This window comes from Lepisosteus oculatus, chromosome 5, assembly GCF_040954835.1.
Source record: "Lepisosteus oculatus isolate fLepOcu1 chromosome 5, fLepOcu1.hap2, whole genome shotgun sequence".
Classification (NCBI taxonomy): domain Eukaryota; kingdom Metazoa; phylum Chordata; class Actinopteri; order Semionotiformes; family Lepisosteidae; genus Lepisosteus; species Lepisosteus oculatus.
This window is the reverse complement of record NC_090700.1, coordinates 27,523,935-27,550,872: the sequence shown is the minus strand read 5'-3', so window position 1 is coordinate 27,550,872 and position 26,938 is coordinate 27,523,935. Positions and strand designations below refer to the sequence as shown.

Below are 26,938 nucleotides of genomic sequence, written 5' to 3'. Positions count from 1 at the left end.
CTTTTTCTTCCCAAGGCCCCCAAGGCATGCAAGCTTGACTACCCTAATAGAGTCAGAGCACATGGTGAAGCTAACAACATTGTCAGAAATGAATGTGTCAATTACAAAGATTTTTGTTGGTTTTTGTAGCAATTTGTAGTGGTAATTGATGATGACAAGTTGACAAGTTAATATTTTTTGTTTAATTAAAAGAACATCTTTGCATTCAGAATGAATCATGAATCCCTTAGTTTATTATCTTTGCAAGATCATAAATGTGAGTGGTACAGTGGCATTACAGTAAGTATTACTACCTGACAGCTCTTGGGTCCTGATTCAAATTCTATCTTGTATGTGTGGAGTTTCATGCTCTCATCATGTCCATATACTGTATTTTTTCTTTGGGTGCTCCAGTCTACTCCCACCTCTCAGAGAGATTCTGACTAAAATAAATGGTGTTTTTAAATTGTGTATGTACTTGTAAGTGTGTGTGAGCCCTGAAATGGAATAGAATACTGAGTGTAACTCCACCGTATACCCTATATTTCTGGGACAGGCTCCAAGTTGCTATGACCCTTAACAGGAATAAGAATAATATTGATAATGAAGAGACAGAACATAAAAGACTATATGATTAAACAATATTTGATTTCACATAAACTTTATGATAGAGGTCTTGATTTTTTCTTAAAAAATCCTGATAAAAAACAAGTTCAGTCCAAAGCATACAGTCTTTATTTATATACAGAAAAGAATACATATCAGAAAAAAAGAAAACAATATCTCACACTAAGCATTCACATGCACAATATTACAACTAGTATAAAGCTGCAAAGCAAGTGCACTTTAAACAGCAAATTACAACCCATTCTCTAAAACCAGACCAACAGGTGAGTTTGAAGGCTGTGAATCACTCTTGGTTGAATGTGTGGGAGACATTTCCATGAAGCATCCAGGTTTTAAATTCCCATCCAACTATTTCCATCGGCCACCAACTTTAGTTTTCGTTCTTCCACCTTTAGAGCTGCATAAAAAACAGCATGTTACCAAAGCAGCAGGAGGATACAATAGCCTAAATTTTGGTCACTTTACAGCTGGAAGAGAATGTTTGAAGAGAATTTAAAATGCCATAACTTTTGAAACAGATTCTCTGTCACCTCAAAATGTATCCAGTCAAGACCAAATTTATAGAAGAACCCATACCTTTTTTGTTATGACATTACAAAATGATGCATATACTGTATATTATTTTGTATTCAAAATCTTAATCCTCAGACTAAATTTTATCTAAGGGTAAAATAAGTTGCAATAAATGTCAGCAAAAATTTACAATCAAATGTGTTGATTGTATTATATATTCAGATCAATAGACTTAATATTTACTAGTCTTTTTGGGTATGTTTCTACCAATTTTGTACACAGGTGTGGTGCAATCTTTGCCCATTTTTCTTGGTAAATTTGATTAAGAACTCTCAAGTTCCTTGGGCATAACTTACTGAACAGACATTTTTTTCCCGTTTTCCACAGATTTTCAATAGGATTCAACTCACACCTTTTACATGACTACTCAAAGACATTAACTTTCTTGTCCTTAAGCCACTCTAGACTTGGCGTGTACTTTGAGTAATTTTATTGTTTAAAGGTAAACCTTGATCCTAATTTAATGTCTGGGAACCTGTAGCGGGCTTTCCTCTAATAATGACCTACATTGTGTTCAGTACATCTTCCAATGAGCCTTGACAAGCCCATCCCTTTTGATGAAAACCAGCCCAATAACATAATACTGCCCCAACCATGCTTAACAGTAGGGATGGCATTGATTGGATGATATGCTGTGTTGTTTGCTCTAGATGTACCATTATGCATTTACACCAAAAAGTTTTAATGTTGTCATATCTGATCACAAATAAAATTTGTTATATGTTTGCAGTTTCACTTAAATAATTTGTTGCAAGCTCCTTGCAGGATTTGAGACGATTTTTTCAGTAATGGCTTTCCTGCCACTCTGCCACAGAGGCTCTGTGAGAATTTCTCAAATCTCAGCAATTGAACTCTGCAGTTTTTCAAAGTCACTTTTGGCTTCACAGTGGCTTCCTTAACCAGTTGACTTCTTGGCTGGATGCTCTCTCCTGCCTTAGTAGCCTCACCTAGCAGGTGGCTATACACCTTTTTATGATCAACTTCACCATACTCAAAGCGACATTCAGTGTCTTTCAAAACTGATTCTGATCTGCTGATTTTTGCCTTTCTACATCTTTAGTCCTTAGTTGTTTTGAAAGCTCTTTGGTCTTTAAGGTTGAATTTAAATTGATTTAAATTCATTACCTGACTAAGGTACCTTACAGAGGCAGGTAAATTTACTGTATTCTGAAATCATGTGAATCAATTCAATCGTTTCACATGGTTGCCCCAAGGCGCTTAACAAAGAAAGTGACCAAACATGTTCTGAATACAGAACAGAAAAGACCAGAAGACATCAGTGGAAAGGAACCAAAAACCTCTAGGGATCCAAGGTCAACTGGCTGCCCAACCCCTTTGGGCATGCTAACATTATACAATAAAAAAGGAAAATCACTATTATTGCACACAGACATAGGCCCTTCAACTAATTTTGAAGCTTGTTATGTTACTTTTGTCACCTAAATTATTGTTGGTTTACCACAGGTAAGGGTTTGAATAATTATTGAATTATGATCTTTCCATTTTTCTGTCCTTTTGTCTATTTTTGTCTTTGTTTGATTTTGCTTTGAGTTTTTGGAACAAGTTGTTTATAAAAAAAAATATTAATTGCCACTTCATTTTGTCATGACCACAAAGTTTGATGTAACAAAATGAGGTAAGTTTATTTAGTTTAATTCTCTGTAGGATGACATATCACTGCCAGTTAAGTAACAATACCATGTGTTCACTATTCTGTCCTGATGATATATTTGTGCAAACGTATAATTAAAGTTTATTTATTGCTCATTTGTGAGTTTCATACAACTATTAATTTTGAAATTATAGTAAGATCAGGGATCATAGTTTACTTGGCTCTTCCTGACTTAATCTAATATTTAGTAATGGTGTTTTTCTTCCTTTAATGATACTTATACTGTTCTTCAAATCATGTGCATGACATTCAATTAATAGATTACAGTATGCTTTGTGTGAAGCTGATCTTTTTAAATCCTTAAGGATACAAAACAATGGGCCACATTCATAAAAATATTTTCTGAACAGCTAAACTGTCTGCACTATTTTCGTGAAGGGAAAAGACAATCTTAACAAGACCCTTCAAGTTTGGCAGGCTGACAGATGAAATACTTTTCAACTTCCTTGTGTTTGTTTTTCTTTTTAAGAAGGACATAACATGTAAAGATAGTGAAGGGGTAACAGTGGAATAGGGTCCAGTATCTGTCAGTATAAAATCTATGACTTAGCTTTTTTGCTATAGACTTACCTTGACAAACCTGACAACTGCAATGAATGATTAGAAAACTGTGTACCTCATACCCTGTGCAGTTTTTTACCCACATAATTTCAAATGTCTTCTTAATACCAATCTACACTATAATTTATTTTAATTTTTTATACAGGATTGATTATCTTCTGTCAGTCATGCTGTCCAGGCATTGTAATCAAATCTACACAAGAAGCATCAGTGATGCAGCAAAGCTTGGTGCTCTGTGTTCTGTTCAATTTCTTTATACTTCAGGCCCATTTTTATGCAAGTAAGAGTGTAAAGAAATAAATTAGCTATATAATGCTATGCAAATGCTTTATTTTTAAGTGTCATATCATCACAAAGTTGTGTCCCAATTGCCCACTATTGCCCAAACAGCATATGATACTTGCATAGATTCTGGCCAGTAAAACTAGTGGCAACTAGTTTCCCTGAGTCCAATTCAAAATCCTGCATATGAAGTGGATGACCAGCTGAGATGTCATGGGTCATCAAAAAAAGATATGGCATAGTGCCATTCCATCTGCCATTGGTACATATTGTAGCAAAAGTCATATGATGTAATTTCCAAACCGCTTTATATCATATAGTCTCATGGGAAGCCAGAGCCTACCCAGCAAGCAACGAGCTCAAGGCAGGGTGCACCGTGGACGGGGTGCCAGTCCATCGCAGGGCAAGTTGTAGCAGAAGTATTGTATTTAATAAACTATATGCCTGTAACGTAATGGAATTAAAATATAATTTCATTAAACTGTATATTGTGTTATTGAAAATGTTGTTTAGTTATACAGTTTTGGCAGCATCTGTGCTATATTGTTAATGACAAATAAATAAATAGGGAACACAATACATATATCGGATTTTGGTTTTTCTTTCAGAGACAAGAGTAGATTACCAGTTGCAGATGAAACACTATGCGAGTGGAAAGCACATATGGGAAGCAGTGTAGATGGTGCAAGAATATGATCACTCCCTTTTTTCCCATTCTTTCGCTTTACCCTGGGGTGTTGGTGAATTAATCGTGTTGGAGAATGAACTTAGTAATTAAACCAGGTCATGTGACAATACATTTGACTAGCTATAGAAAACCAAACTTCAGATGAAGACAACAGAGATTGTCATTTCCTAATGTCAGTCATTAATGTTTGCATTCAAGAGTTTAGAGCATTTTTTAGCCAAGAAAAACATTTGGGCCTACTGACAAAAATGAGGGAGATCAACAACAAGCTGTGGAGAACAAAACATCAAGGATCAGAACTAGGTACTAGTATGGTTCACTAAGAAAAGTATGGTTTTCAGTAGCTCCATTAAAAACAAAAGGTAGAGAAGTCATCAGGAAGTTTGGAGAAAAACGTTTACCCCTCTGAATTACAAGCACAGTGTTGACAAATATTTTGTGGGATACTATAGCTAAAAAACACTAGTTCCACCCACTTATTAAGATGAAATTTCTTGCAAAGCTTTAAACCAAAAAATGTTCAGCAATTGTAAAAAAGGCTTTAGGAAGGTTTGCAAGTCATGACAAATCCCAACTGCTTCAAAAGAGCATAGATTAATGCAACTGCTGCCTGCTCAGGAGGTAAACTGTAGAAATGACAGAAGCCTCCAAAAACCTGTCTTCCATTATGTAGCTGGCATTTCAGGTAAGTTTTTGTTTTTCCACATGCAAATACATTGTCATATTTAAACCATTAAATGGATGTGTTTTTTACTTTGTATCCCTTACTATTATTTATGTTATAAATCACGTTTTATAAATATATATGTTTTATGTATTATAATAAATGTTATTATTTATTTTTAATAACAGTGTAACAATGCAGAGAAGCTACTATTGAGTGAGTGATACTAACTTCAAAATATACTGCTTGGGTCAACTGGCCTCTTCTCATTTGAAATGTTTCTATGTTCTTCTGGTTATTTTTAAATCTTGATAAAATACTTTACGTTAATAGAAACATTATGAGGAGATCTGCAATCTTAGTATGAACACAATAAATTCTTATCTTTACAGTGTTGTATGGGCATTTCAAAGTGGACAGTTTTGGTATCCAAAAAAATAATAATCGCTCACCTTTTTCTATGTGCCATGAAAACCAAGCATGAAGGAGAAGGCCGTTAAAAAGCAAAGCAAAGCAGTTAATGAAATGAAACAAAAACTACAATTTATTGTTAGTTCTTAAACATTAGATTTTTGTCTTAACATGTTTTATTAAGGTGAATTATTAGCTCTCAATTACTCATTGAAGCACCTTTCCTTAGAAAGATGTTATTGTACCTGTGTAGTAGTGCTTTTTTAAAGTTATACTGTAAGTATACTTGTATTGCCTTTGTTTTAGTATGGGGCTTCCAATTTCTAAATGTATAAAATACACCACATCAGCTTCTTTTAAAACTAGAATATCTGCACGCACTTCCTTGAAGCCAAAATTATGTTTGATTGTTTTTCTGAGATTTTTTACCTCAGATTTTGTTTCCTCTTTTATGTTAGGTCTAATTCATTTGAAGAAATTCTTTAAAATAAAAATGTCTAACCCATTAGTATGCAAGAAGAAGATAATTTACGGCAACTGTGAGACTTGCGAACTGTTATGGGCCTTATACAGTAACTGGTTTAAAGTTATGACTGTCAGTATCTGTCATGAATTAGTAGTGAACTGACACAATATAATCAGTTAGTTATGAAAGAGAAATAATATGTGACAAGTTGTGTTTCTCTCTTGGGAAGAGTCCAGAGAATTAATAGATGCCCCTGGCAATTCCATGTTTATGTTAAAGTAAAATACAAATAAATAACATTTCTTAAAGGTTAACATTTTTGTGATTTATAATAGGTGATGTTAGCTTTGTAATTGCAGTAAAATAAAGGACTTTCTTGTTTATTTCATTAAGATCGCATATTGTATGTACTGTAATTATGCATCTTTAAAAGACAAAGAAAAGTTTCAAAATATGACAAAAATATACATAATTTTCAATAAGACATCTGAAGTCTCAGACTGTATGTCACTGAAGTAATTTCTGGAAGTAACACCGAAGACATGTAAGTAAGATACAGAATGTGCAGGACACACTTTAGTAAGCAGGTGTAACAGAAAAAACGCAAAAGCCAGAGACTGGTTGATCTGAAGTCCACCCAACCCCAGCAAGATTCACTAGCTAGGGAATCCAATTCTCAGTCAAATCATGACATAAAGCACGTTCAAATTAGAAATATCTGGACAATATAGTAGGAAGTACAACAGGTGTTGTATGAAAGGTTTCCATTGGTTATAATAAACAAACAAATAGGCTAATATCCTATATATCCTTTCGAGTGCACTGTACACCCGTTTCATCTTTGTACTGCCAGACAATGCTTTCCATACTTTAGTTAGTTTTCAAGAGGTTGATGTGTGTTGGGCCATGGGTGCAGGGGATAATTTATTCAGACATGGGAGTGGGCTCATATAAAACATCACTACTGTGCCTCTGTGTCTCTGGTGACTGAAGGCTGGGTGAAAATACTTACACATTCTGGTGGTCACTAACTCGATTTCTCAGGACATTAATCTGGAAATGATTAAAAAAAACAATTATATCTTGCTTATTATAGGAGCATATTGCAGTGCATTTGCAACAGATACATGTACAGTAACAGAAAGTTATATTGCTTGACATATTGTATTACAGCTAGCAAAATCCAAACTAAATATGAATTTAATCTTTTTAAGGACGTATGTCACCTGATTTTCCATGACATTTTAAATATTAACTGTTATTTAAATACAAACAAGCATGATAATGCCAAAAAAATTCTTTATAGTGCAGAAATTAAGCTTGTGCACTCCCAATATATTTATGTCACCTTTGAATGGTATTTCATGCCATTTTACCATTGTTTAATTAAATGTAGTCATTTCATAAATAGCCAAAATACTGTATATTTTATCAATTAAATGTTTTTGATACAGTTTGTGTATGAAGTAGAAAAAATAAATAAGAATCCATATAAGTGAAATAATAAATGAAACCCCAGTTTACTTAGCACAATTAAGGGGTAATAAGAATCAGGTGGTTAATCATCAATGGAGAAATCTAAGTGTCTCACGGTTTTCCATGGCTTCTAGCTTGCGATCACACCTTATTTTGGCCTGTTCTCCTAATCACCAATCAGGACTACAATTATGCCATTATCCCTTCCCCTATACATAGTTCAGAAGCACTGCCTTCCACTCCACCCTCCAGCGTTTTCTCTCAGGAACTTCACTTCAACTTCAACCAGTCTACTCCTGCCTGGAACTTCTCTTCTGCTGTCCCAGTCTTGCCGTTAACCTGGCTTCATCTTTGAGCAGCTTCACTTTTCCAGAATCCCAGGACTCATCTCTGACTGTTTCCACCCCGCTGCTGGAAGGTCTTCAGTCCGAGCTCCACCTGGCATCTTCATCTGTTCTCGGGATACCTCAAACATACCTAGCCTTCTTCCCATATCAATGTTTCGCCTTCTTTTTCTTTTCTCTCTTCCACGCCCACCTTCCTGCTTCCCAGCAGAGCCTACCTTGTTCCTGGGCTTCCGTTCTCTGGGATCTATCTGGCAGCCACAAGAGGAACAGAAACCATTAGCCCTCAGAGGACCCAGTCTTAATGGTTGACACATCCAGCTCAGTCTTGAGTGTGCCTTGATGGCTCACGGTGGCCTTGTCTCGGGTGGAGACCCCCTTTAGTGCATATGTACTGTACAATGTGGAATTAGGGCACCTCCCTTAGACTGCCCTTGTGTGAGTGACCCTCCTGGCATCCTTCATGGACCTCTCCGCCTTCCAATGTACTTTGGGGGTATGTGCAGTTCTGGACCTCGGAGCTCCCCTTAATTTCCTTTTTACCATTTCACTTCCTCTTTTTTTTCTTTTATTTCTTTCTTCAGGTCCACCTTCAACAGTGGAGCTTTCCTTGTTCATGGAATTCCATTCCCCTGGGTTCGTCTGGGAGCTCTGCCGGTGACTGTTTTGGCCAGGGTGACTTCAGGCAGTCATGAGAGGATCAGAGACCAGGATCCTTTTGGACTCAGCAGTTGACACTTGCAGCTTGGTCATGGCTCTGACGTCTTGATGGTGCACTGGCCTGATCTAGGGAGTAGAAGCCCCAAAGAGCACACATTCCATATAGTCTGGCATTGCCACACCTTCTAGTGGTCCATCCCCAACATGAGCGTCCTGACCGGCCTTCTTGCTGGACTTCTCCTCCTTCTATATCACCCTGCAGCTAAGTACAGCTCCAGATCTCTCCCCTTTCCTTTCTCCTTTAGTCCTCCCTTTCTTCCAGGAGCTTTTTGACTGGTCCCAGCCACTGTTGGGCTCATCGTTCATTGCAATGATTGAGCTCCAAGTCCATTGGTTCCAGTGCCAAGCTCACTTATCTCCATACTATCTGGCCAGGGCTATCATAGCCCCGCCAACCAGTATTTAATCATTCAATTTAAAAATCTCAGGGCTTTTCTTAAAAAGAATAGGTGTGTTACCCCAGTGTCCTGGCCAAATTTCCTCCTGGCTATTACCAATCATGGCCTCCTAGTAATTCCTATCTATGAATTGGCATAATTATTATGTTCTCCTTCCCACTGATAGCTGATGTGTGGCAATCATCCAGATGGGTGCTACACACTGGTGGTGGAGGGGAATCCTCAATACCTGACAAAAAGTCCAGGAAAGCACTACTGTATGTAAGTGTAAGGAAATATTATTATTAATGACAGCAAAAAAAGTTCAAATTCTAACTAGCAGTAGCTTTTTTCAAACAGTTTTAATGATGTCTTCTCATCATTAAAGTCCTCTTGATATGAAATCCCCACCAAAAGGGACAGCATAAAACTGCGAGCATTTTATTGCTCTTGTCCTGTCATTTTTTGGTTCACAAAATGCATTATAGTAGTTGTTTACTTTTTTTGCATAATGTATAAAGGTGAAAAAGCCTTGGTTCTGCAAAACTACAGATTTTAGTCTGTGTGTGTGTGTGTGTGTTAAAGCATCACTAGTAAGACCTAAAAATAATGAGTATTTTACAATAAAATAGTTGGGTGCTGCACATTGGTGGTGTTGGAGGGGAGTCCCCATTACCTGTAAAGCGCTTTGAGTGGAGTATCCAGAAAAATGCTATATAAGTGTAAGCAATTATTATTATTATTATTAATATAGCAATCATGGATTCATACAGATTAAAAACTAGATAAACCTGTAGTCCTCTAGTTGGATGCCTTTAATAAGACTCATAAAAAAGTAAAAAAATAATTCCAATTCAAGGGTCCAAACCTATACCATAATCTGCACTTACTTCATATTTCTGCTTCTTAAATTTGTACTGCAGGTCAAACTTCTCTGCCTCCAGCTGGTGCATCCACTTCCAGAGTTCCTTAGCTTTATCCCTGAAGGAATGAGATTTTATTCAAACTGTAAACTTCAAGATGAAACTCGTTGCTTAAATAAACACTTTCAAAACTTTGCTGGAGTACAATATATTCATTCTTTTTTCAGAAATCAGAGTTTCATTAATAGAAAAATCGAATTTTAAAATCAAAATATGTATTTTGATTCTCTTCTTCTTTCCTAAATTGTATGTTATTAGATTTGAAACTTCAAATACTAAAATTATTGATATAATATTTGCCCTGGAGCACAATACTTTGAAAAACAGAAAAAAACAGAAAGTATTTGCTCAATGAGAAACACGCTTACTTTAGTTTGTCTTCACTGAGGTTGTCGATATTCAGTGGCTTTCTTCGATCATTGAGGATTTTCTTCTTTTTCTCTCTCTCGGTCTGTTTCTTTCCGACCCGCCTCTCAGTCTGCAGTGATACCAGTTCAAAACCATGACTTCACATCATATTTGACCTGACAAAGGTATTTTTCAACTCAAGGCAATCGAAATTTAATCCCCCCATCTAACAAAAACTGGAATTTCGCCTGTTTTTCTTAGCAATTAAATACTGGAAGCTAAATGAAACCCTAAGGTGAAGATAATTTGAAGGGATATGTTTGCTTTATGTTTCTCTCATTTTACACAACAATGTTTTATATAATTATTTACCAAAGACATAAATGTGTACAGTAGCTGTGAGATTGAATATTGCCTTTTACAGAATTTGCAATAATTATACTTAGCTTCCTGTTCCCAATAAGATAAAGCCAGTAATAAATCATTAGAAATAAAAATATAATAGGAATCACTTAGAAAGAATGAGAAATGTGAAACAAAAAACAAGAAGATAAAGAAAATTAATCTGTTTCTGTTCTTGGATTTGCACCTTTTGGTACTAAATGTTACAGAAGTAATTTTTAGGCTTTATTGACAGTCACCACAATGTGACCTCCATGAATAAGATAACATATGCACCACTGCAGTCTTTTTTAGTTTTTTTCAATGCCTTTCTTTATCATGTAATTGTGCTACGTGGAAACAATTATGATATATTTATTAAAACCATTTTGTTTTTTGTTTACAAAAATTGGATATATTGTTGTTATAATTGTTGCTATTTTATTTAAAATTAACATCTGTCCATTGATTTTCTAAATGCTTTATCAAACACAGGGTCATGAATGAGCTGGAGCCTCTCCCAGCAATAACAGGTGCAAGGCAGGATATACCCTGAATGGGACACTAGTCCATCACAGGGTACACAAACAGACACACCAGGGGCAATCTTCCCAGAAGCCAATTAACATACCAGTATATCTTTGGACACTCAGGCAAAAATGAGGAGAATATACTGTACCAGCCCTCCATAGATAACATCCCAGATCTGGAACTGAACCCAGTACTGTGAGGCAACAATGCTAATCACTTTTTTTCCATCCTATCCCTTAAAGTAAAAAGTTCATTTCAATAGACTTGCATATTGCAGTGAAAATAACAGACCTTTAGCTTAATAAATGTGTAGAGAAAAATAAATGGTGTTAATTATGAAAAACACTGCAAATACATCTATTGACTAAATGTGTAAATATTACTACAGTTTCATTTTATATTGGTTTCTAATATTGTTTATAGTAGTAGTGTACCTCAGGTTGCTGAGTGAAGTTTGTGAAGATATTGATCAGTTTGAATTAAAGATAGCTAAATGAGAAGCTTGGATTCTTATCCAAACTATAACATAGGTAAAAAGAAAGAGAAGACTAAGTATACCTGGTATAAGTATTCACATTCCTCAAAGCCAGTGATAAAAGTTATCTCAGTGATCTTGTTCAGTAATTCCTGATGCATAAGAGGTCTAAGACTTGTATAGCAGTGCAAATGTTTTTACCTTTTGAAGGTAACCACCAAAATGAATATTTGTGAGGTTTTTCTTCTTCTTAGCATCTTCTTCTGCTCTCTTCTTTGCCTCCTCTTCCTCCTTCCTTGCCTTTTCCTCCTGAAAAGGTCTATGTAAAATCTCATGTATTCATAGATTTGTTTGCAGTATATAATATGCTGTTTTCAGTACATAGAACAGTATACTATATATATATATTCATATCTGCATTGCTAGCAACACAATAAGACATATTTAGAGTTAACTGTGATGGTCACTTAAGACCGCAAAACTGACCAATAGACTGACCAAGCTCATACAGTACGTGTGCTCAATGAGCAATCACTTATTGTCTTTTGCAACCTCAAAATCTGTGATCACAATTAATTTAGGGAGATTTTAAAATGTTAAATCATTATTGGCTGAAAAATAGATCATTTTGACCAATGGAATTTTTATTTTGTAATATTCATAATGATCAGACAGAATAAAAATAATTGTAAGTGATATCCAGACCAGATTTATCTGACCCAGACCTGACATAAAGTAATATGTGGTGAAGTAGATAATTTTTTAAAAAGTGTGTTGTGGTTTTGATTAGTAAAACCAATGCACTTACAGCCACCCTGTTCTGTCTCTCTTTCTCTCTCTCACTGCGAATCCTCTGCTGCTCAGCTCTTTCAGAGCGACGATGCTCCTACCAAAAGGGGAAAGCAGTCAGAAATAAAAATGCTTTACTATACTGTTTAAGAATTGGAACAGAAAACTGTGCTACATCTTTTTATCAGCTTTTAATCATTTTCAGTCTTTTTATTTCAATGTAAAAATATTTTTTTGTTGTTTTGATCCAAATGAAATTAAAATGATAAACCAATATTTAAGAAAAATATGTATAAATATGTGTGGGTAAAGACGTTTACAAGTTTATTTTAAAAAATGTCTCGTACTATAAATTTTGCAATGAACAAATTCTTCCCTAGAGTAAGAGACTTTGAAGAATTCCATACAAAATACATTGCATGTAATTGATAAATAGGGATTATGTCATGTACTGTCCAAAGAAAAGTCAGTGAGCATAACTTCCCCCAGTGAGCAAACTGAAGGTGGGGTCACCCCGGCAATTCAATTACTTTGGAGTGAGCTTCATAGCGAATCAGTCACCTCTTCTCGACCTGACATTTGGCAGGGTGTTAGTGACTTTCCCCACCTAGAATAGTCCAGCGGAGGAGCATTCATATTAAGGCTTCCTAGCATACCCTGTTGTGCAGAACCATTTAGAAAGTTCCTTAGTTTGTTTGTGCTCTGCGCTCCTGTATATAGTAATAGAAATATAGTTCTGTTCGCTTCATGCTGGTGGTCAAAGTTGTTAATGCTACATATTTTTAAAGCTGTGAAAATGGTGATTGTTACTTTCTAATTAAAATGAATTTGACAGAAATGTGATATTACTGACATGTCTTCTAAAAATATAAAATGCAAAAATGTTAAAATACAATTGGTCACAACTCATTTTAATTATTTTTTCGTTTTTAGTCTTAAGAAAAATAATTGCCTAAAACTCATAAAGCCTATTGTCTTAGACCTTTTTTATTGCAAAGGGTGTTGTACAGATAAATCAAATTTTGATTGAATGAACAATTATTTCAAAATATATAATGAAATATAGATTTTCTCTTGCAGTTGTAGGCTACAGGTAAAACAACAAGAAAAATCCTTTGATTACTTTATAGTATTGTATAAAGACTAATTAGCATTTACAAAACAGAATGTGAAGACAAAAAACAGGACCAAATGTTTTAAAAACCACATTCATAGATATGACGTAATCTTGAAAATTCCCTTTTGTTTTTGTTAGATTTGATCTCTCGGCCGTGTGAGTGCTACTCACAATCCTTTCCTTTAGGCTGATGAGTTCTTCTTCCTCTTTCTTGCGGTTCTCGAAATGAGCCTCAATGAGCTGCTGCAGCTCATTTAAATCTTTCTCCATGCGCTTGCGGTGGATATCCTGAAAAGTATCAGCAAGTAGGTTAAATGCTACATTTTTCTTTAACAGTGCTTAAGATTACTTAATCAGACATTGACAATATTCTGTAGTCTATAATTCTCACAAAATGTGTGGACATACCCTACAGCTATGTGGTTTTTGTTATTTCTTATTAGCTCTGTCTTTTTCAGTCTGGTGATTGTATGTTTTGCACTGCAAGTTGGCATAAACATTTTCAGTTTTTTATACTGTATATTAATTAACTTCTCATAAGTGCTTTGAATTGAGTGCCAGATATGCAGTGAATTGGTTTGACAGTTTTTCGGCTTCTTAACCTTTATGTCAATATAAAAGACATTTAATCTGCCTTTCCTCAGGTGCACTTAAGTCTTGTTGAAACTTGACATGTAAAGTGTGTTTGAAAACTGCTTACCAAGTAACCATGATTCACAATCTAGTTTGAGCTTGAATGTCTGAAATTAAGGCCTAATATGCAAAAATGTCTAATTAATATGGTATAATACGTAATATTTACTCTAATAATATGATACTGTAATTTATTGTATAGTTATCATTTCAGTGCTTGATACTATTTGATGCAAAAATGTCAAGACCTCTTATGCAAATTATGTCATTTGCACGTTTCTATTAAGCATTATGCATGTGATTATAATGTACTGTGTAGCCACTATGAAGGGAGGGATTATGAAGCCATTATACAAGAACATTCAAATGAAGTTTTACCATAATATCTCATTCTGAATCACATTCTCTAGCTCTTTATAAAAAAAAAATTCCAGCTTTCTCCTTCTGCATATAATATGGGCTGTTTTAGGTCTGCACAAATGCACAAATGAACACTACTCATGGATTAGAGGCTTTGCTGATTATTCAATCAATAACAAGGGAGCATTTTTACAAGCTGAATTTTTGTTTTCTTACAATACTTTTCACATGTCCATTTGACACCACGTTGCAAACACAAGGGTTGCAACTCAGGATATTGCACATATTAAAAACAAACACTGGCTTAATAATTTTTTACATCCAGACCTTCACACATTCATAATATAATTATATTGTTTTGAATATAAAGATAAGAGTATAATTAATGTTATCATTGTTTAGTCTTTTGTTTTGCTTTCAGTCAAATATCATTTACAGTACACTAAACACCATCACTAGTATTTGCTGATTCCAAAGACTAACAACCAGTCAAAGAATTTACCATTTAATCTTTAAATTACATTGTATGTGTCCATTAAACTACAAAAGTAAAATGTTCATTGTGCATCAGTAAATATTTTATATACTGTATAAAAGAGGATTTATTCTCTATGGTCTTCTGTCTTAAGATCACTATTGTAAAGGTCATGATTTCAGCCTGGCTGTATAATAGTTATTCTGTATATATATACTGTATATCTAATTTCCTACAGCTTAGTGTTCAATCAATACTAGAAATGCAATGAAAGGTAGATACATGGCCTCATGAGACATCTAGTAAAGTCCAGCCTGTACATGAAGAATTACTCACATCAAAGTCAACTTTCTCCCCATCTGGGATTTTGGGAGGCACAAGGTTTGGCATAAATAGCCTGAAAAACACATTTAGAATGACATTACACAAAAGCTACCAAATATACAGTTAAATATAAAATATTAATTTACCAGTATACTTACTTGGGTCTTGGTTTAGCCTCTTCTGATTTTCATGAAAGAACAAATAATGATACATCATTAGAATTAATTGTTGTTAACCACTAATGCTTAAATTTTCATGAAGGTTTCCTTTGGTGAGACTTTGTGCTGTGACATAAACTTACAGTATCAAGGATGCTTTTTAATTTAACATTACTGAACACATTTTATGCATGTGACTGTATAAATACTTATTTCATTGATAACAATATACAAATTATTATAAAAAGGTTATACATTTTCTTGGATACAATAACCAGCATATTCTCATGCAAGAATAAGAAGTTAACGATTGAATATAAGTGTAAATAACCAGTTTCTTCCTTGGATTTACAAAGCCAACTGCCAAGAAATGATTAGACAATCATATGTGAACAAGAGAAAACTGGTGTTAATGCAGTGCACTCAGCAAAACAAAAGATTTGTGGTATGAAGTGATATCAAAGGCAAACCCTACTCAATCTCATAAATCTAAGTGTCACTTCTGACTTTCAGAAGTAATGTTGAATGAATTCACAATGAAATAAATTCATAAATTCCTTTAGTACCTTCTCCTTCTTCATGTTCTTCTCCAGCATCTTCAGAAAAAAAGGAACATCGTGACCGGTATTTGTGTTCAACTATGTTGACTGACCGAGCTGCGAGCCAGAGTTGGTAATAGAAGGGACTAACATAGGCAGCAGATAAGATAAAACTTTGCAAAGGAAAAGTGTCAAATGTCTGATAAGAACTGGACTTTGATAAAACTGCTTTTACCAAAGAAGGACCTTACTGCACAGCGCATTTCATGATTGCTGTGCAAAGTAAATATAATATGACAGCATATATACTATGGCAGGGCAATGGAAGCATGGAGTGGTGGCACTGTGGCTAAGGATCTGTGCCTGTGGCTGGAAAGTTGCTAGTTCAAATCCCATGGCCAGCAGGGGAATCCTATTCCATTGGGTCCCTGAGCAAGGCCCTTAACCCCAGCTGTTCCAGGGGTGCTGTATAAATGGCTGACCCTGTGCTCTGACTACAAGCTTCTCTCTCCCTGCCTGTGTCTCATGGAGTGTAAGCTGGGGTATGTGAAAAGATACATTCCTAATGCAAGAAATTGTATATGGCTAATAAAGTGATCTTATTTCATGGGCATATTTATGAAAGTATGTCACCTCTTGTGTTGAGACTGTATTGCAGTTGCTGTCTGCTTTAGATTTTTATTGCCTTTACACTGATTATATGTACACGCCCTGTTTGGGTGTGGAAAATAATATGCATTTCCCATTAAAATGAACAAAACATACTGTAGATACTGCACAGAGAGGAAGAAATTGTATACCAGAAACAAGTCCACCAAAATAAAACTAGTGTCTAAATCAGATTCAGAAAAATTATGAAAATATGTATATACTTTTTCTATAAAGGAAAAATGCATCATGTAGACAAATGATGAATGTTAAAATGTACTTGTAAGTTTAGAGTTTAAAAAATCAAAACCGACCATGACTTACTTATACACAGTTCTCCCCCACACCACATAATTTTGAAACACTTACAATTAATAAATTTAATTAATAACATACAAATATCAAACCCTTGCTATACATACCATCACTTCATTATAGGACATAGTATTTAATTTAATTTGGTTTAGATCATTAAGACCAATATCAGACATTCAGCATTGCACAATATAATAACATTATATGGAAATAATTACATTTTTGAAGTAATTTTGGACATAAGAAAGAAAATAAATGATAGAAGACTATTAAGCCCATCTAGTTTGTAGATTAGTAAATAAGTCAACTAAGTAAATGAAAAAAATGCCCATCCATTTATGACGGTCCATAGAGTTTAGGTCTCAGCCTTCTGGCTTTGAAACCTTTATCCAGAAACCCACAGCTCCTTGTTAAAAAAACATATTTTCTTTTCTCTGTTGTGAATACATTCCCTTTTAATTGCCAGGTGTAACCTCTAAAGTTTTTATTTAATTATTTTGAAGTCTGAACATAATTTGTCCTATGATTTAAATTCTGCACTGTTGTATATCGAAGCTTTCTGTTAGCTTTTCTTATCGCTTTCCTATACAAATCTACAAGAATCTACATGAATACCCAGATCCCTTTCAGATCCAACAACTCCTCAAATATGAATCACCCCTACAATGTAAAGGGTATATACTGTACTGTATACCTGTAGTGTATGCTCTGACTTCCTACCTACTGCATACCACTTTGCACTTGTCGGTATTTAATTTAATTGCCAAGTGTCAGAATTTTGAGTGTCTGTTTCTGTGTTTCTCCTGTTATTTTGGTATAAACTGCATATAATCTATTATTAATTGTATCACTACCTAAAACCTTCATAAACAGTACATCAGGAAGAGCTACTGGCTTAATATAGACCCCTGTAGTATAACACTCCACAAACTGGCCCCATTCAAGGGCCCAGGGTTTTTTTTTTTAACCCACATGCATCCTGTACATTATTTTGGATTACAACAGCCATTACCTTGGATTACAACAACTCTTGGATTAGAAAGCTCTCTGAGAAACTTAACATGTAGTGTTTTATGGTTTAGAGATATTAACTGTCCTTGTTGTTTGTTCAAGATATTCAAGTTTAAATAATTTAATTAAGTTTAACAAGCACATCTTTCCCCAATTCCATATTTACAGACATTAAAAATTATCTGTGCTTAAAGCAGAACATCTTTAAACTGTTGTCCATTCTCTACTAATTAAACATCTATCCCATTCTACATTTATAGTCAATTTACTACTTGTACATCTTTCTTTGGCTTTCCTCACCACACATTCTAGTTCAAATGTTTTTACAGTTCTTTATTGTTTGGTTAGTGTAACCTCTACAACGATACTCTATTACCCTCTTGGCAGTTCTAATGACATGCCTGAAGCTCGGTTGTATTCTTTTTCTATTGTGAAACTTGGGCCCTTTACACAATCTTCTTTTTTATTTTTGTCATTAGATCATTTTGACCTTATTTTCCTAAGCCTGAATGTTATGGGATTTCAGCATTAGCCATATAAATTAAAGTTTCTATACTTCCCATTTGCAAAGTGCCATTTGGCAATTTGCTCGTTTATGTGTTGCATTTATTTATTTTATAGTTTGCAATTAACTTTTTAATTTGCATTATGTCTAACATGTATGGTCTAGTACTGCCTGGTTATGCAGTGGTTAACATTGCAGCCTCACGGTACTGGGGCCCAGGGTTCAATTCAGGACCTGTGACATTATCTACATGAAGGTTATATGTTATCCCTGTGTTTGCATGGGTTTCCTCCGGGTGCTCTGGTTTCCTCCCACAATCCAAAGACATATTTGTAGCTTACTTGACTTCTGGAAAAAGTGGCCCTTTTGAATGTGTGCATGTTTCTGTTTGTGTGTGCCCTGCGATGGACTGGCAACCTCCCCAGGATGTGTCCTGCCTTGCATGTTCATTACTTGCCGGGATAGATTCTGGGTCCCCTGCAACACTGTATATATTAGAAAATGGATGGATGGTCTGTTCACAGAGACTCACAGGTAAATCATTCTTGCTTTCCAATATTACAAGGATAAAGTAAGTATTTCATGCTTTTCCATTTGAGCTGGATTTTCGAGTTCCTTCCAAAGGAATCACAGATCCTTGGTTTCCATGTTGTGAAATGTATATACTTTGCTTTTCAGATGCCCACATTCCCCACATTCAACAGTATGTTGGCATATTGTTAATCAGTTTTTCTTCATTCTTCCCTAGCTCACCTGGCTCCTGAGTTGCATCTTTCTCCTCTTCCTGGTCCTCTGCAACATCCTCTGCTCTTGCCTGATCATCTAGAACAGAAAAATTATCAATTTAAGAAATTTAATTTTTGATAGATCTTGTTTTTACCCTCAGATTTTGCAGTTCAATAATGAAATACTGCTTGAGTGTACTGTGAAAAATATCAGCTCTGAATTGATAATAATTTTAGCTGGTCAAAAATATGTTTTTCTGATATGTAGTATTTTTTTTAATTTAATGCCCTATTTAATTAAATCTAGTTATTTAATGCCCTATATCAGGAATGTACAGTATACACCACCTTACTTAAGGTTTTACATTACTAGTTACATAATATTTTAATAACTTCAGACTAACTCTGTACTACTGATTTCAACAGAATATCTGATATTTTATAAAGAAAAACATTTCTGTAGACTAAACCGGAAATACTTTAGAAAAAAAATATGATACACACCTTCACCACAGAAAAATGCTTGACAAGGTAGATTCAGACAATCCTAAATGCTTAATCAACAGTATGTAATATAATAGGAGTATCCTGCATTAATTTGACCATTTTATCTAAAAAACCCAGCTGTATTTCAATGAACAACCTTTAAACATAGTGGAATGTCTAGCTCTCTGACAAACTTTTCTTGCCTGGGTCTACAGTAAATACCAGAATTCTGATGAACAGGACTGAGCTACGGAAAACAGATGTGTTTATAACTGAAAATTATAGTTGATGTTATATTTCTCACACACCAAGTGTCTAGACTTGTTGTTTTATATTACAAGGTTCAGCTCAGCAGAAAACACACTAAAAGACATGGTGCCTATAGACCTTTTTCATCAGGGCTGGCAACACATGCGAACTGTTATGAAGCACTTCAGCACCACATGTTTGAATAGGCAATACTACCTTCTTCCTCCTCCATCTCTTCTATCACCTCCTCCTCTGTGCAAAGCAAGAGCAGAAAGTTAGAAGCCAGCAGAGGGTGAACACAGACACAACATGCAGCAAAAAGCATTTGCTTTAGCATTTGATTAATGTTACTCTCATTGCTCAAGTAAAAGGCATTATTTGTTATATGCCTTCTACCCATTCCATCCCCTAATTCCATACTGATTCCAGACACCCAACCTATCCCTACCTGAAATGTTTTCCCTACATATTGGAAATACTGAAAACCTTCTAGAGTTCTAAAAGGCAGATAATTCACATTTATTCAAAACACAGCACAAGTGGTATGTACTCCATGGCCAAGCCTCAATATCTTCTAGAGTTATAAATAACTAAAAGCACTGAAGATAAAGCTCGAGAGAAGGGCTGAATGGCAAGTGCTGCAGAACAACACAAATGTGTGCCTATCAGCTATTTCTCTGAAGGGAAGTGGCAGCTGACCTTAGCTGTGAGCAAAGCAATGGCCATCACAAATCCCTACCAAACGCACTTTCAAATGCGTTTCAAGGAGAATAGGTTCAATGTGTCCCTAAGCTGTAAGAATACTGTGAGCTGTTAGACTTCACCAATATTTCTGTTCAATGAATGAAAAACAGGTGGAGTTTATGTGTGGGATTGCTCCCTTAGGGGTACTTCAGAGTAAAGATAGAAATTGAGATAAGATTATTCCACTACTGCTGCCATGTCATAGCGCTTCAGAAGCTAAAGGTAAAGCCCCAAAGGAGACACTGAGGAGGGGCTGTAAAGAGGAACAAAGGACAGCTGAAGACCTCTGAAACATAATTCCATTGCTGAGTTTATTCCTACCTTACTGCCAAGGTTAAAATAAAAACATTCTTGATGCACATGTGCCAGTTGTCTAAGTAACAGTATTTATTTGAAGATGTACATTGTGCTGTGAATACTTGGGAAACATCTGAGTTACAGTTTAACTGTTATTTCTAAGTAAAATAAGATCAATATAGGAAGCAAAAATTCAGATATGTTATTTAAGATAGCAACTTACTTCAAGTTTCACTACTTTCAGGAAAAAAGTAACTTGTTTAAAAGTAACATGTTGGTTCTTTCTGCTAGTAAAACTAGTAAAAAGTCCAGACTCATACCCCAGGAATAATGCCTGAGTTTATGTATCCTTATTCTTAAAATGGTTTTAAATACTGCTAAAATATGGTCATCCAAGAGAAAACACAACCAAAAAAATGTTAAAGTTTAGAACAAAACATACAATCCATTGTGTATCTCATGTTAGAGGCAGCAAGTGAAGTCAGAAGCTGTTATTGTTAAACTTTACCACTTTTTCTGTGAAGCACATACCCTCAGCAGCTTCTTCCTCTGGTAAGGATGTAAGGAAAGAAAACAATTGTTAAAGATTTCTAGTCCATCAGAAGATGAGCTTGAGTTGTTCCATGTACTTAGAGAAAGAATAAAGACATACTCTTCAAAGACCCAATTATTTATATACATTTTCCTTTCACGTGTCACAAATTGCACATTTTCATAATAATAATAATAATCATCATCATCGTCATGATCATCATCTTACCTTCCTGTTCCCTGTAAGATAAAGCAAAAATAGAGGTTTATTAGTGGATTTCCAGTGCAATAATGTTGCTATTTAAATATTATAATAATATTTTTTCTAGTGTTTTCTCTGTACCACAATATAAATAATATCCTAGTCAAATATCACTCCAGTACGCCGATTCTCAATGTTATGTTTTAAAGTTGCCCAGTTTTTTTAATATATTACTTAAATTTCTCAAAGTATCCTATGTTGTTAACTAAATCTCTCTACTTCAAGAATACTGTACCTGCACAATCATGTTTTGTATGTCTTGGCAAATATTTATTATTATTATTTTATTTTTTATCATTAAAAAGATGATAAAAAATGCCCTAAATGAAAATAACAACTGAGGTAAATCAGGAAAATGCCTTATTTTTAAACCTCTTGTTTTGTCTGGGTTGATGGGACTTCATCTCACACAGTATAGTAATCATAATGTGATTATGATAATAGCAATAATCTGGAAGTGGCACCAGACAAAATTAAATTTATTAAGGCATAGTAGAGAGCTTCATCTGAATGAGTTTAAATAAACAGAAAACAATCAGTATACTTTAAAATGGAACAGTTACAGGTGAGGCACATACTGTACCATCTCTTAATAGCTATAGTGATTTACTCTTAGGGTGACTGATCATAATTTAGCAATCAGAAGAGCTTTATTAAAACATTTTCACCAATAAATAAATAGTATTTTCAATTTACACTATGTGTGTAAAAACTTACTCATAGTCCTCTGCAACTTCCTCTGTATCAGACATCTTTAGTTAATGATCTGTACAGTGAGAAACCAAAGTGGCCAAAGGTGAGTGAGTGACCAAAGGAAAACTGTAATTTGAGTTTATATCTTGTATTTCTTTGAATACTGTATAATGTATGTTGTTGTTGCCAGCTCTAGTCTTAAATAACTTAGAACTATGTCTTCTGGCATTCATTCTAACTGAACTCTAATGTACCTGTGCTACTTGATGCTTTTATCTGTTTGCTTGACAAGACTTTGGATTGAATGTTTCTGCATTCAGTCCTGTTTTTTAAAAATACTGTCTCAGTAATGTAGGTTTGTTTTCCAATAACGTCAGTTTATTGAACTATGCTTTGTCCTCTTAACTTTTACAGAGGTCCAGATAGTTACATTTCAAGCAATACACCTGAATGAGGGGAGTTGGAATAGCAAATTCTTTTTCATCATCTTACAAGCCAAAAGCAAAAATGTTTCTCAAATAAAAAACTCCAGAGAACAGACAAGCCTCAATGCATTTACATAAAGTACAATTTTATAATATAAATAGCCTCTAGATCATTCATTAATCATGTTAGCTTCTATTATACCTATTACCACTGCCAAAGTTATGAGGGTTGTGACTACCTCCATGTCCATGTGACTAGACTGTTGATCCTCAAACCAAACAGGTAAGGCCAAACATTGCAACAAATGCTTTGTCTTTAATTAATTTTGGTGTTTGTACCTATTGAACTGTTATTGTTTCATTGGTAACTTAAATGAGAATGAATATACATTTATTTTTTACAAATCTTCTTTTTACTGTACATTTCTTATACTCTTTATCCGCTTTTACACAATACAATTTTATATTTTTCTACATAATGGATTTTCATTTTTTTAAATGTGTGCAATGTCATAATAATCATGGGATATTAGACGTACCTGTAGAACTGGAAGGGGAAGTCGGATGATCTCGCAGCTTGTGTGACCAGAGTATAAAGCCCTTATCCCACCCAGAACACCATAAGTTTTAAAACTGCCCCAGTGTCATGTGACAGATGCCTGAATGTAGAAAGGGTGGGATTCTAAAGCCACTGAGCGTGAGGTTAGGCCCCCAAGCTCCTATTGTCTTATTTTTAACCCAAGTGGCAGTCTGTCCATCCTCATACTTACACTCCCAAAAAAGGATGATTCTTTGTTTTGGCAGGGAGTGTTATTTTCAACCACTATCTGGATATATGCACTTCTCACACTTGGGCAGATTGCCATTAACATAACACAGGCTTTTGTCAGGCTCCTTAGCTGACGAATGCTAACAAGAATCTCCCTTCTGATGCCCCCCTGCCCTTCAGCATTAGGCATGACCAGCTTTTAGCCTTTAAATACTTTCCATCTACATGTTGAACACTTTTTTCCACTGGCTGTGCATTGGTTTTAGAAATACAGTATGTCGTGTCCATGTACTGTATAATATGCACAAACTACAACAGCTGTTGTCACTGTCTGTTCATTTACATCAAAATAAATAAATCATGACCATTCATTTATCTTACTGTCTTCAAAAAGTCTTCAGCTTTATTTTTCATATTAAAGGAACAGGACTGAAAATCAATTGTGTGGTAAATAACAAAAAATAAACTTTCTAGTCTTTTGTTTTGCTGTGTATTGTCCATATTAAGACCTTTTCCTGTCTTTGTGGTACTTAAAGTTCTGGTATCCAGTACAGGTTTATTTAATATTAATACGTACTTGGCCTCCTCAGTTTTCTGTTTGGTTAGCAATTTAGATATTCACTATTTTTCATTTTTAATGTGCTTTTGCAGTTTAATATGAAGCAGTTTTTATCCAGCCATCCAGAAACTTACCATTAAAAACAACTATTAAAAAAAATCTGAATTTGTTTCAGAGAGCATCTAGAAATTTCACTTTAGTGCACCAAATACTGTTGTTTTTCTCACATTCTTTATGAAGGTAATATTTCTCCTGTACTAAATTACCAAAAGTTCCAATTGTAGATTATACATTGTGGTTTATAAATACTAGAGAAACCCAGATAAATTTGTTAAAGATACACTGTACACAAAAAGAGCCATACATACAGTACATGAAGAAAAATGACTTTTATTTTTAAAATGACATTTACACAGTTGTAAATATATGATGTTTTCCATTTTGGGAGGAAAAAAGCTAACAGTAGGTACTTTTGAAAGTTCTGGTGATTCTAAATTGTAAAGGTGTCTAGTTTTAATTATTCTGCAATAATAGTACATTTGATACTCAGAAATATAGAAATATAGAATGCAATATGTCATTTTCTGAATTGTTAATTTGACCTAACAGAATTTACACAATCAGTTGCATTACAACTTTTCTTTTTTACTACTGATCAATAAATTGATCACATATTAAAATCTTATTAAGCATTACCTACACAAACATTTGTTTAGAGACTGCATGTACTGTATGAGTGTTTTCTTTTTCTTCAGGCTTCCTGTAAAAAAATCATCTGGAAAACATAAAAAGAAAAAGAATCTAGAATTTAGACATTTTTTTGGCTTTCAAGAAGTAAATATCCCTTTATAAGTTTTCTGCTAAATATGTGTCGGTAAATGTGGGCATTCTGGGCCTTGTTTCTCCTATACAAGTACTCTGCTTCACACTTCTATTGGTTCCCTCTCTGCTCCCATCCAATTCAAGTTCCTTGCTCTTACCTACTGCGTGGTCTACCACTCTGGTCCTTCTCACCTCTGGTCTTCTACTTCTACTTCTCTAATTTTATATTTGTCTTCTGCATGTTATTGTCCCCTCTTCTTATCCACTGCACTACTTCACTCCTATAGTGTAACCAGCCACTTGCAGACAACTACAAAATGGAGCAATAGTTAGACCTCCTGAAGGAAGAGTCATGGTTTTACAGTAAATCCCAGATGGGAATACTATTGCTTACTATTACCCTTGACCAAAGCACAATCAACTACAGTATGTTCACTGGTACTAAAATATGCATGCATATTTTTTAGTAATATGGATATCCTCTGTAAGTGGTTTTGGACAAAAGCATCAGTAAAAACAACCAATACTACTAACAATTCTACATCTTTTTAAAGCTTGTCTAATTTTTGTAATTCTTATATCTACAATTTGGTGGCTATACTGTGATTTCTTAAACCACAATTAGGATTTTTTTATTTAGTCCTATCTTGCTCTTCATCTGCTGTGCTAGTTTTCATAATAATACTCCTATATCATTCTATATCACAGGAGAGCTGAAAAATATCCCAAACAATGGGTGCAACCTGGATGCATTGCACGGCAATCACAGACATAAACACACACTCACACCAGGGCCAACCTTTATAGCAGCCAATTAACCTACCAGTATGTCTCTAGACTGTGGGAGGAAACCGGAGCACCTGTAGGAAACCCACACAAACGTGGGAAGAACATACACACTCCACGCAGACATCACCCCAGGTCCAGAATTAAATCCAGGGTCCCAGCACTGCACCCATTATATTATCATAATATATATTCCTTACTAACTTATTATCATTATAATATTTAACTGCTTAAAAATGCCAGAATTAAAACATTGATTACTTCAAAACACTCAAATAGACTACAGATTTATATACAGTATAGCAGATACAAAGTAGTATATGTACTGAGATAAGTAATATCTTGTTTGTAATGAGAACAATTACAAACAAGATCTGACAATTTGGCCTATATAACCTAGTCTAATCTAACTAGTGTAACCAATTAAGTTAGAAATTTGAAAGAAGCCAGGGTATCAGTTCCAACAATATGGCTGGGTACTGGGATAATGCGTGAAGTTTGACCACGCTTTTAACCACCGGCGTACACTTCCTTTACTCCCTTTTGTGTGGAATCGATCCATGGAAAGTAAGCAAGAGCTAATAGAGAGAACAGAGACCAGCTAGAAACAAGGAGAAATATTCCCTTTACTGAGAATGAGTTAGCGGTAAGGCCTTTGGCGTGGTTCTGTGATGAACGCCACAACAGCCACATGAGCATTTAATATAGGATACCCAATTAGGGACAACCATGTTGTTCATTAAGGAACTGCATTCCCACACAGCTGTCAGAATATCAAGATCCTCTGGTGGTGAACAGCGATAACATGGTGAAAAGTGAATTTTTACCACAGTGTCACAGTACCTATTTCCATACTATCACTATTGTGCATTTAATAATGAAATAGCTCCTTTTCTCAGCCTCAAAAGCACTTTGTCATTGTTTACAATTATTTGGAACATTTAATAATAGTAGCAGTGATAGTAGTAATCATAACTACTATGCTATAATAAGTACATGTACTGTATATACAGACTTAAACATGATCAGGTACTTGCATAAAACGCCAGAAAAGGTTATTCTTTTAAAAGGAAAGAGGATAGAATACTGATTTATAAAAGGCCATTAACAAAACCCTTAATCTAAAGATTCCTGTTTGAAGATAAAAAATAAACTGACTGATGGAATTAGGTGATAAACCATGCATAAATCTTTCAATAGGGCTTTGGATGTGTGTCG

At 34.8% G+C, this 26,938-nt stretch overlaps 2 protein-coding genes across 11 annotated transcripts in view; both read right to left on the bottom strand.

Annotated features, from left to right (window-relative positions):
- Window positions 1-691: 691 nt before the first annotated feature.
- On the bottom strand, window positions 692-21,465 carry tnnt2a (troponin T type 2a (cardiac)). Of its 6 annotated transcripts, none has more exons than XM_015342343.2 (13): window positions 21,405-21,465; window positions 20,049-20,084; window positions 19,126-19,194; window positions 15,921-16,010; window positions 15,355-15,376; window positions 15,209-15,269; window positions 13,576-13,692; window positions 12,307-12,384; window positions 11,700-11,807; window positions 10,132-10,241; window positions 9,731-9,821; window positions 6,936-6,976; window positions 692-1,003 (listed from the first exon to the last, which is right to left on the bottom strand). In XM_015342343.2, the coding sequence occupies exons 2-13, from the start codon at window positions 20,062-20,064 to the stop codon at window positions 955-957; spliced, it is 852 nt and encodes a 283-aa protein (XP_015197829.2). In that variant the 5' UTR covers window positions 20,065-20,084; window positions 21,405-21,465; the 3' UTR covers window positions 692-954. The 6 variants fall into 6 exon arrangements, with proteins under 6 accessions (XP_015197829.2, XP_069046339.1, XP_069046338.1 ...); XM_069190238.1 differs by having other exon boundaries at window positions 15,921-15,950; XM_069190237.1 differs by lacking the exon at window positions 21,405-21,465 and adding an exon at window positions 21,382-21,401.
- Window positions 21,466-24,486: 3,021 nt separating this feature from the next.
- The window catches only part of lad1 (ladinin), a 32,344-nt gene continuing 29,892 nt past the window's right edge, over window positions 24,487-26,938 (bottom strand). For all 5 annotated transcript variants that reach the window (XM_069190236.1, XM_015342085.2, XM_015342088.2 and 2 more), the window contains exon 14: window positions 24,487-24,887. The gene's annotated coding sequence lies outside the window, so the exon portion shown is untranslated. The remainder of the gene's footprint in view (window positions 24,888-26,938) is intronic.